At 49.8% G+C, this 12151-nt stretch overlaps 1 protein-coding gene across 1 annotated transcript in view; it reads right to left on the bottom strand.

Annotated features, from left to right (window-relative positions):
- Positions 1-698: 698 nt before the first annotated feature.
- APCDD1L (APC down-regulated 1 like) overlaps positions 699-12151 on the bottom strand; it is a 21735-nt gene continuing 10282 nt past the window's right edge. Inside the window, exons 3-4 of the mRNA XM_007951522.1 lie at positions 7228-7780; positions 699-1469 (exon numbers count right to left, since the gene is read on the bottom strand). Coding sequence (XP_007949713.1) covers positions 699-1469; positions 7228-7780 — 1324 coding nt within the window. The remainder of the gene's footprint in view (positions 1470-7227; positions 7781-12151) is intronic.

Raw genomic sequence — 12151 nt, 5'->3', positions numbered from 1 at the left:
AAGCTGAGTGGCCCCACAGAGAGGGTCCCTTTCCCCACATGCCACGGAGTATGAAAAGCTTGAAGCAGCATCTTTAATTCATGGCCCTCACTTGCATTTGTGTTACTAAATTCAATTAATCTTCTTAAACAGCACACAGACCCAGCGGAGCATCATCTGTACACTCTGAGTTGTGGGGTGTCCTCTCACCCCATTTCACAGAATCCCAAGGGCACAGGGTGCACAAAAGGAGCCGGGGCACTGTGGGATCTGCAGGCCAGCGCTGGACCACGACCTGCCCACAATAAGGGACACGTACATTGGGAGTGAGTGTGTAGGAACTTTAGGAACCTTGATAGGACTCTTAGCTTTCCATCCACCACATCCAAGTGCGAGACCAGTGCACACATGTCCCTGAGCTGGGTATCGACTTTCCAGGGGCTGAGGTTACCAGCAGCAGGGCTATGCGTCCATACACAGCAGGTCAGAAAGGAAAGATGAGGTCCATCACAGAGAGAGTTGGAGGAGCTCTGCGTCCAGGAGGAAGTCTCGGATAGCTGAGAAGTATAAAGAGCTTTGGCACAAAGATGTTCATTCTGGTGTTATTTATAACAGGGAAAACCAGCCACACTCGTGTTTTGAGGCCTAGCCATAGCCCTCAGTCACCCAAGGACCAGAGGGGTGTCCCGAGAAGCCATGGTTGACACTGAAAGCCAGTTTCAAAGCCACCCAAGGAAGGCCAACCCTAGAACCAAGAGGAGAAAGGGAAGAGGAGTTACGTGAGGACGTGGACCCCTGCCACTGTGGGGTTTCCCCAGAGGAGGCCTGTGCTGCTGGGGCTTGGGGAGGTCCTGGGCCATCTCATCACACAGGACCAGGGGGGCTTGGAAGGATGTGGGACGCTTCTCAGGGGTGTCGGGACTTGACCCGTCAGTGGGCCGTTGTCCGATGAAGAGCACGCTTTGGCCAAGGGGGTCTCGCTCCATCTTGAAAAGCTCATACTCCACGTGGGGGAGCCTGATACCCAGTGGCAGGCACCCATTAGTGGCCGTGATGTCCTGCTCAGTCCCCACAGACCAGACTCCTGACCTCCCGCAGCTGCCTGGCTTGGAGAAGTTGAGCATGGCCGTGGTGGCCTGGTCCATGGGGGTCACGTGGGCTTGTGTGACCTCGAACGCAAGCTCGGTGCCACCACGGACCTTGGCAGATGGCGTACCCTTGGTGTAGCGGCCAGTGGCGTGCACAGTGAAGGTGGGCTGCTGGCAGGTGGGGTCTGAGAAGTGGTGGTAGTGCCCCTCCCAGGAGCGGTTGTGCCCATGGAACGTGAAGAGCCTGGTGAGGAAGAGCACTGCGGGCCGCGCCTCACATCCGGAGCTGACCCAGCGGCCATGCAGGTGCAGAGCCGGGGCCGCCTGCAGGGGCAGGACAGGTGGGTGGTGCTCATCAGCACGGGACACGAGGCCACAGGCCAGACAGGGGTAAGCGTGGTGCTGTCACAAGACAAACAGAAAGGAGGTGGTTTTCTATGGTGGAGAGACCCAATTCTGTACCCTCTGACAAAGTTCTGTGACGTCTGGCCCATCTTATCCCCAGCCACTGTCCTGCTCCATCCCTGCAACTGCATAGGCCTCTTTGTCCCTCCGCTCCCCGAGGCCTTTGTACATGCTGTCTCCTCTAGCTGGAATGCTCTCCCTCTAGAACAGTATGTGGCTGACTCCTTCTCATCCATTCATCCATTAAGTCTGGGCTCAACGAGAGGCTGTAGAAAGCCCTTTTCTAACCACCCCATACCGAGTAGCCCTCGGGGTCCCTTCTGGTTCTTTTTCATTTTTAAACAACCATTTGCTTTTGTTGGTGTAGTTGTTGATAATGCACAGTAGCAGAACACCCACCGATTCAAGCGTTTCTCCATATGCAGTTCAGTGACACAAGCTGGGCACCCATTCACCCTCCGTTTCTGAGTTGTTCTCCTCCATTGACAGAAACTCACTGTTCCCTAAGGTTCTGTTGTCAGTTTGATCCCATATAGATAGGGGCTATTTTTGGTTTAAGATTTAAGGTTTAAAGATGATCTCAGGGGTTTCAAGGGTTCATCCAGCCTCCATGGCTCCAGAAAGTCTGGATTCCATGAGAATTTGGATTTCTGTTCTGTGTTTTCCTCCTTTTGATCAGGATCCTTCTATAAAATCTTTGATCAAAACATTCACTAATGGTAGCTGAGTACCATACAGTCCTGGTCTCTGTTACGGAACCATACAGTTCTGGTCTCAGGGCCAAGGGCTTTGATCTTCAGAAATTTCATGCTGAGAGGTAGGCATCTATCCCCTCCACTCTCTTGGAGGGTGAATGTAGCAGCAAAGTCCAAAAGCCATCAAAATATCCATGCCCTCCCAACCCCACTGCCTAGAGTCTGTGCTAAGGAGTCAGCTGAAACATTGTAAAGAGCTATAGCACAAAGATGTTCATTCCAGTGTTATTTACAATAGGACAACTGGCCACACCTGCATTTTGAGGCATAGCTACAGCCCTCAGTAGACCCGCCTGGGGATTGTTTCTTTCTGACTTTGACCTTGTTTATAGTCGCCTCTGCCTTACAAATTCTCATGAGTTGGGTTGACATACAACAGTCAACAGGAAACAGATGCAAATCCACAGTGCGTGGGAGCAGGCCACTCTGAATTTGGAAGGGAAAAAACTAAGTAGAGGCCAGAAAAGAAACCAGTACAGATGTTTTCTTTGTGTGTGTGTGTGTGTTTCTTTTAAAGGGAGCTGCTGCCAGAGTTTAGTCCAGAGCATCCTCCAGAAAGGTACGCATCCATGGGACAGCCACTTGTCAAAGTGAGACTGACATGGGAACTGGCACCTGTTCCCTGCTCTTGCCATTCCCAGAAGGAATCTCAGGGCCAAGAGCCTGAGACAGACAGGCAGGGGGAGGGGCAGCTGAGGGCCCAGCTGGGAGGTCACCTCCAGCCTCTTCCTTCCTGCAAAACACAAAAGCTCTCCACCGATTGCTGCTGGGCCACTTTCATGCCAAACAGGTGTTGTCTGCGAGTTCTGGGTTAGAGAGAAAGGATTTCAAGAAAAGACGACATTTTTGGTTTGGCATTGCCACGCTGTAAAGCTCATTAGTTATTCCTGTGAGGAACCTAACCTTTCCTTGGTTTCCGTAATAGAGGGAATGAGGTGCTATGTGGCTCGGGGGACGCTGACCAGGAGGGTGCGGTGGCACTTTGACATGCTGGCAAATGGCCCCACGCTGTCTGTGCTGAAGTGCCAGTAATTGGAACGTGGGCTGATAAGACTCCGACTCTCATTGAAGCGTTTTAAGCCACATTCCAACTGTTGTCACACGAACGCATATTGACAAGACACAATCCACTACATCCCAATAACCCCACAGGCCACCCTTCCGCGAAGAAAAGATCTATCCTCTGCAGATAGGACATCTGGGGACAGTAGGCGGTAATGAGGAGCCCCGGTGGCGCAACTGCTAAGCCCTCAGCTGCTGACTGAAAGGCTGGCAGTTTGAACCCACCCAGCAGCTCCACTGGAGAAAGACTCGGTGATCTGCTGCCCCAAAGGTTAGAGCCTAGAAGATTCCGCGGCATGGGGCAGTTCTGTTCGGTCAGGTGGGGGCGCTGGGAGTCGGGATCGCCTCAGCTCCTGGCAGTAGCAACAGTCAGAAATCTGGGGCAAGTGACTTTCTGCGGAGTGGGAACGGATTGAGGATCCGCCAACACTGGAGGGGAGAGGGAGGGACGGTCCCTTCTCGCTGGTGTTCTTTAAGGGGCAGCTGTGTTCCCCAGAAACCTCCCAAGTCCCGCAGAGCCCTGAGCCACAGATGTTCATAACCAAGCCCCCCGCCCCCCGTTGGAATTGACACATGTGCAGAAGCCAAATTCGCCTGGTTTCAGCCTGTTACATAAAGTTATTTCTCACACAGCACATAATGAATGGTTTCCAATTAACCCCCGAGGTGGTTCCAGCCTTAGATGATTTTGGTCAAGTGTCAGCTGATTGATTAGGATTCTCTGCCCATGCAGTGAATTTGGGGATCAAATTGATTTTGAATGAACTCCTAAAATGGTTTGTGTTGACCATCTGGTCTGGGCCGTGGGCACGGCTTGGGCACCAGAGAGCAGAAGGTGGGGCGGACTTGTCACTGGGGATGTGTCTGTGGCCTTTCGTTTGAGATCATCTTGCCCACTATTCCTTCCTGAGGTGGAGGCTGCTGGTGTGCAGACGTTCAGTTTAATGGCGGCCCATCCACTGTTCGTGTCTGCGTACGCTCCTGTGTGCTCGGCTCTCAATTGCGTTTCGGGCTGGTTGGCCCTCAGGCTGTGACCATAGCAAGCCCGGTGGGGACACCAGTGGCCTGCGAGCCCTGCCTGGGGGATGGAGCGCCACGACTCCCTTCCCTGTGTGGGGTCACCTCGCCCACCCACACCGGCGTCTTCTCTTTATAAGCAGGATAACGTCAGGCAAAGACTGACACTCAGAATGTGACTTGCCAAAAAGGGGACCATTTCTTGCTCCGCCCCTGCTCTGCAACCTGGATCTGAGGCTTAAGTGGAGGCCGGAGGGTGGGAGACAGAGGGGAAAGGCAGCTGGGTGGGTGTTGGGGCTCATCCCCATCACTGCCCCCTTGGGATGCTTTGACAAGTGACTTTTTTTTTTTTTTTTAATTTGACAAGTGGCTGCTTTTCATCGGTGATAAATCATCCCATCTGGTTTACTTCCCGTATGTCTAGTATACACTAGGCACTCAATACATGCTGGGTGATGCAAGGGTTGTATTAGGGCTCAAAGAACACTTGACAGAGAAGCCAAAACTCATCGCTCTATCCATCCATCCACCGTCCACCCATCCATCCATCCGTCTGTGCATTCACCTGTCCACCATCCATCCTTCCCTCCCTCTCTCCTACTCTCCATTCCCCATCCATCCGCCTGTCCATCCGTCCATCCATCCGTCTGTGCATTCACCTGTCCACCATCCATCCTTCCTTCCCTCTCTCCTACTCTCCATTCCCCATCCATCCGTCTGTCCATCCATCCATCTGTGCATTCACTTGTCCATCCATCCATCCTCCCCTCCCCCTTCTACTCTCCATTCCCCATCCATCCGTCTGTCTGTCCATCCATCCACCCATCCGTCCATCTACTCACCACCTGTCCATCAATTCGTCCCTTTGTTCTTTTCAGAAGTACTCACTGGATACAGAGCAGAGAGGTTTTTAGCCTGGAGTCTCTGCCTGGCCTTTGTTTCTGCTAAGCTGTAACTAATGAAAGCGAACATGTCCTGCACATGTGAACCTATGCAGCGGCCCCAGCAGCACTGGCAGAGCCTTTGAATTTGTCACTAGTGGAAGCCATTTATCACATTGACGGGTCGCACATACTTGCAACCTTGTCTGCACTCATCAGGACTGGAAGGAAGGATGGATGAAGAAGGACCTACATTCCTAGATCCCAAACTTTCGAGATTTGGATCACTATTTCAATGTATTTCAGTCACTTCTCACTCTTCCTGGTAGTTACGTTCTATGAAGCTATATAGGTTCTATACAAGCACTGAAGTAGCAAATCCCGAACCATTGTTGCTTCATAGGGGAACAGAGTTAGGTTTATGTGAGCTGCTGGTCAGAATCTTTTCATCACCTGATCAATACATTACCTTGTTTTCTGTGTATTTCTCTTTAAAGACCCTTTGTTTAATAGGGTTTTAAATTTAACTTAATTTCATCATGTCGATTCATTCATTAATGCTGAGCACATGGCTGACGCGCTATTTCTCCTGTCCACGAAGCTTGTCTAACACAAGTGTATTCTCCGTCAGGCCCGTCACAGCCGTCTGGTGCTTAGGAACGCTAGACAGCACTGTGGCACGATGTGCGGGGGCCACTTTAAACATCAGAGCCACCGCGAACGTCGTGGCGCTAGACAGACTGCCAAAAGGACGCCTGCTGCAGGCTGAGGGCTGAAACAAGAAGCAGCGCGCGCTCAGTTGGAGGTCAGCAGGGAGCGTGTGTGTCGCCGACTCCTGGTGCACCATTCTGCTCACGCCCACAGATGACTGCGGGAGTGTTGCGAGTGTCGATTTGGGGGTTACGGATACATTGTAGTGAGTAAGAGACTCGGCAGATACTGAGCATCGGCTATGGCTAGGTGGTTTTTGGTGCAAGGCAGTGGATTTTCTTTTCCGCGTTACACCCGCTATTCTGAGGAGGGTCTGCAGCCTCCACCGGCCCCTAGGGTACCCTGCCCCAGGGAAGGCCCAATTCTCCACACCCCCAGAAACAAGCCAAGTGTCCTGTGTCTGTTCACTGTCCAAAAAAACAAACAAACAAACAAAAAAACCCCACCAGACCATCCCCACATTAGGACACTGTGTGATGGCATAGCTGAAATGACAGGCTGCCTGGCTTTAGGGGGATGTGTGTTGGGGGTCAGGGGGGCACCTCAGTGCCCTCGGTCCACAGGCTGGCTCCCCAAGGGCAGCCCACCAACCCCAGCACCAGCCCCACTCGGGAACTGCTTAGAAACCAGAGCCCTGGGCCCAGACCTGCTGACTCCGAGTCAGCTGTCTGACAGATGCCCAGGCGAGGTCGCCACTGTGGGTAGGGTGGACGGCCTGGCCCCTGGCTCCCTGCAGACGTACTCAGCCCAGGGGGTTTCTAGGGTGATGTTCCATCAGCAGCACCCCGGAGGAAAGCTCGCCTTTCCTAATTCATTCAGCAACATTTCCTTGCGTCAACCCAGTGCCAGACCCTGTGCAAGGTATCAGCCCTGCTCCATGGACCGTCTGGGTGTCAGCCCTGCTGCATGGACCGTCTGGGTCTGGGGGAGAAGAAGGCCTGAAACAGTGCAACTTCAGGGCATAGGTAGTGATGGGAAGGCCACAGTTGGGAATCTAGAGGGTGGGGACTAGAACTTAGGGAAGGGGGATCTGCCCAAGCTCACCTGCCCAGCAAGAGCAGCAGTGGGGTCCTGCAGGGCCCAGGAGGACCTCGTGGGGAGGATGTGGGCCTGGCGAGGGTCAGGTGTGGGAAGGGTGGACAGTGTTTTCTTCTGGAAAAAAATTCAGCCCTGTGGAGCCCTAGGAGAAGTCTCAGGCAGCCGGGCCAGCATGTACAAAGGTCCTGGGGCAAGTGGGCCAGAGAGGGAGGGGCTGTGGTAAGAGTGAATGGTGGAGGAGTGGCCAGCTTGCTGGGTGCAGGGGCTCATCCTCCAGGGCCCCAGACTCACCAGGGCGCTCTGCAGTGGGCGCTGGTAGCCGGTGGGCCGGTAGTGCCGCCTCTCTGCCGGGTCGGTGTGGATGTCCCCCAGGTACAGCTCCTCCACCAGGCACGGCGGGGTGCCGGGCTGCGGCTGGAGGTGGTGCTGCACTCGGACCAGGCTCAGCTCGTGCATGGTGAAGCCCAGCGCCGCTGCGCAGTCCTGCTCATCCCGGCCACCCAGCAGCTCATACACGGCCCGGGGCATCCAGGCACTGGCTGAGGGCAGCCGCCGGGCACAGTCCTGGCAAGCTCGGCTCTGGCCGAGGCGCCCAGCAACGGCAAGCAGCGCGCTGCGGCTGTGGAAGACGATACCCACTTTGTGCAGGTGGTAGTCGGCCTCCGTGGCGCCCCGGGTGACCCAGGAGGGCCGCCGCAGCCGCACTTTGCCCTTGATGAGCAGCGAGTGTGCAGGCTCCCGGCACAAGGGGTCCCAGTAGTAGAACTGGTAGGCACGGAATAAGCGGTTGGGATAGAAGGTGTAGGAGCGCATGAGGAACTCTGGTCCTGGACGCACCTCGCAGCTGTTGGATGGGAAGAGAAGGGTTGGCAGCAGTGAGAATCTGCACGAGGAGCCCCTCTCCCCCAGCTTCAGTGTGGACCCAGCTCCCACCAGCCTCCAGTTCCAGCCTTGGCTCCTCAATGGCCCTGCTACCCAGGCACCCCAGCTCTTTGATCCCTCCTTTGTGACATTAAAGTGACAGGTCTACATCACAGGGTCAGGAAAGTATTGCACACAGTGGGAATACCTGGGAGGTGCTAAAGGACAGGATTCCTTTGCAGCCATTTGGGGACCAGCTATTCTGTGTGCCCTGGGAGACAGAGACCTTGCCTGATTCTCTCCCCCTTGAACCCCTGGCACCTAGTACAGCTTGGTACAAACTGGACCCTCCTAGATGCTTGCTGAATGGATGGATGGATGATAGATGGATGAATGGCAGATTAAGGATGGATAGTAGATGACAGACAGACAGATGTATGGTGGATGATGGATGCGTGCATGTATAGATGAATGGATGGATGTGGCTGGCTGTATGGATAGATGGATGGATGATGGATGATGGATGCATGGGTAGATAGATGATAGACCGATGATGGATGGATAGATGGATGGGTGATGGATGGGTGATGGATGATGGATGGATAGATGGATGGGTGATGGATGATGGATGGATGGGTGATGGATGATGGATAGATAGTTGGATGACAGTTGGACAGATGGATATATGGATGATGGATGGATAAATGGAGATGGATAAATGGATAGTTGGTAGATGATGGACAGGTAGATAGATGGATGGGTAGAAGGAAAGATGCATGGATGGATGGATGGTGGATAATAGATACATGGATAGATAGATGGTGGCTGATGGATGATGGATGGGTAGTGAATGATGGACAGATGGATGATGGATGGGCAGATGGATGGATGGATGATGGATGGTTGGATGGATGGTGGATGTGGTGGATGATGGACAGATGGTTAGATGAAGGGTGGATGGATGGATGGATGATGGGTGGGTGGATGATGGATGATGGATAGATGGTAGATGATGGTTGCTTATATCTTGTCTCCCCTTCTGACCAGTGAGAAGTCCTTCCTTGACCAGGGTTCATTCATATCTGTGACAGGATTAGTTAACCTAAACCATGGTACTGCACACTTTTTCTGTACAGTGTCAGATAATAGACATGTTCAGCTTTGCATGCCAGATAGCCTCTGTTGCAACTACACAACTGTCATTGCAGTGCTAAAGCAACAGATACAATATGTAAATGAAAGGGTGTTTGGGGGTTCCAATAAAACTTTATTTACAAAAACAGGCAGTGGGCCAGGCTTGGTTCATGGACCTTAGTTTGCAGGTGATGCAAACAGGTACAGGGGTTGGAGTAGAGTAGGGCAGCACAATGACTCCTGCACCCACAGTCATACCTGCCCTGGGCAGGGGAACCTCCAGGACTTCTCACCGAAGACTCAGAGAGAGGGGTGGGGGAAAGAAAAGGCAATTACTATTGCTCTAACCCCACCCCTCGTCTGTCAGTCTGTCCTGCTGCGGTGGCTTGCATGTTACTGTGAGGCTGGAGGCTATGCTACCAGTATTTCAAATACCAGCAGGGTCACCCATGGTGGACAGCTTTCAGCAGAGCTTCCAGACTAAGACACACTGGGAAGAAAGATGGGGCCATCTACTTCTGAAAGAATTGGCCGCTGAAAACCTTATGAATAGCAGTGAAACACTGTCTGATGTATTACTGGAAAACTTTATCAAGAGCCATGAAAAAAAAGTCTGATACAGTGCCAGAAGATGAGCCCCTCAGGTCAGAAAGCACTCAAAATACAACTGGGGAAAAGCTGTCTCCTCAACGTAGAGTGGACTTAATGACGTTGATGGAGTAAAGCTTTTGGGACCTTCATTTGCTGATGGGACACGACTCAGAATGGAAAGAAATTGCTGCAAATGTGCATTAGTAATTGGAACATGGAATGTATGAAGTATGAATCTAGGAAAATTGGAAGTTGTCAAGAATTAAATGGAACACATAAGATCGATATCCTAGGCATTAGTGAGTGGAAATGGATTGGTATTGGCCATTTTGTATCAGTCTTTCATATGGTCTACTATGCAAGGAATGACAAATAGAAAAGGAATGGTGTCATCATCAAAACAAATGTTTCAAGACCTATCCAGAAGTACAATGCTGTTGGTGATAGGATAATATCATATGCCTACAAAGAAGACCAGTTAATACTACTAAAATTCAAATTTATGCACCAACCACTAAAGCCAAAGATGAAGAAATTGAAGACTTCCTACTAACTTCTGCAGTCTGAAATTGACCAAACATGCAATCAAGATGTATTTATTATTATTGGTGATTGGAATACAAAAGTTGGAAACAAAGAAGAGTCATTGGTAGTTGGAAAATATGGCCTTGGTAACAGAAATGTCACCAGAGACTGCATGATAGAATTTTGTAAGACCAACGACTTATTCATTGCAAATACCTTTTTTCAACAACATAAACAGTGGCTATACAAGTGGACCTTTCCAGGTGGAATACACAGGAATCAAATTGACTACATCTGTGGAAAGAGGCTGTGGAGAAGCTCAATATCATCAGTCAAAACAAGGCCAGGGGCTGATTGTGGATCAGACTACCAATGGCTCATAACCAAGTTCAAGTTGAAGTTGAAGAAAATTAAAACAAGTCCATGAGAACAAAAATACAACCTTGATTATATCCCACCTGAATTTAGAGACCATCTAAAGAATAGATTTGACTCATTGAACACCAGTGACCGAAAATGAGAGGAATTGTAGGATGACATCAAGAACATCACACATGAAGAAAGCAATAGGTCATTAAAAAGAGAGAAAAAGAAGAAAAGACCAAAATGGATGTCAGAAGAGACTCTGAAACTTGCTCTTGAATGTACAGTAGCTAAAGCAAATGGAAGAAATGATGAAATAAAAGAGCTGAACAGAAGATTTTAAAAGGCAGCTCGAGAAGACAAATTAAAGAATTATAACGAAATGTCCAAAACCTGGAATTGGAAAACCAAAAGGTAAGGACATGCTCAGCATTTCTGAAGCTGAAAGAACTGAAGAAAAAAATTGAAGCCTTGAGTTGCAATATTGAAGGATTCTATGGGCAAAATATTAAACAATGCAGGAAGCATCAAAAGATGCTGGAAGGAATACACAGAGTCACTGTACCAAAAAGAATTGGACAATGTTTAGCTATTTCAGGAGGTGATATATGATCAAGAACCAATGATATTGAAGGAAGAAGTCCAAGCTGCACTGAGGGAATTGGCTAAAAACAGGGTTCCAAGAATTGACAGAATACCCATTGAGATGTTTCAACAAACAGATGCCTCATTAGAGGTGTTTACTTGTTTATGTCAAGAGATTTGGAAGACAGCTATCTGGCCAACTGATTGGAAGAGATCTATGTTTGTGCCCATTCCAAAGGAAGGTGATCCCACAGAATGTGGAAATTATCAAACAATATCATTAATATCATACACAAGTAAAATTTTGCTGAAGATAATTCAAAAACGGTTGCAGGAGTATAATGGAAGGAAACAACCAGAAATATAACCTGCATTGAGAAGAGGACGTGGAACTAGGGTTATCACTGCTGATGTCAGATGGATATTGACTGAAAGCAAGTAATACCAGAAATATGTTTACTTGTGTGTGGGTTTTATTTTATTTTTTTGTGGATCATAACAAATTATGCAAAGAATGAGAATTCCAGAACATTCAATTGTGCTCATCAGGAACCTGTACATAGACCAAGAGGCTATTGTTCAAAGAGAATAAGGGGATACTGCATGGTTTAAAATCAGGAAGGGTGTACATCAGGGTTGTATCCTTTCACTATACTTATTCCATCTGTATGCTGGGCAGATAATCTGGGAAGCTGGACTATATGAAGAAGAATGGGGCATCAAGATTGGAGGAAGACTCATTAACCTGCAATATGCAGGTGACACAACCTTGCTTGCTGAGAGTGAAGAAGACTTGAAGCACTTACTGACGAAGATCAAAGACTACCATCTTCAGTATGGATTACACCTCAACATCAAGAAAAAAAAAAAATCCTCACAACTGGACCAATAAGCAACATCACAATAAATGGAGAAAAGATGGAAGTTGTCAGGATTTCATTTTACTTGTATCCACAATCAATGCCTACGGAGGCAACAGTCAAGAAATCAGATGACGGAGTTCCGGCAAGATGGCGGACTAGGCACATGGACTGCACAGACGCTCTTCAACAAAGAAAAGGGAAACCAATTAACACAGACACAGAAGATAATCTTGGACCCCTGAGACTTGAAGTGAAGGATACATAAGTGGACTAAACCCCAACTAGCAGAAGAA

This window comes from Orycteropus afer, unplaced genomic scaffold (assembly GCF_000298275.1).
Source record: "Orycteropus afer afer isolate SDZICR_OR568_19922 unplaced genomic scaffold, OryAfe1.0 scaffold00295, whole genome shotgun sequence".
Classification (NCBI taxonomy): domain Eukaryota; kingdom Metazoa; phylum Chordata; class Mammalia; order Tubulidentata; family Orycteropodidae; genus Orycteropus; species Orycteropus afer.
Note: the sequence above shows the minus strand (reverse complement) of the source record. Positions and strands in the feature narration are given on the sequence as shown.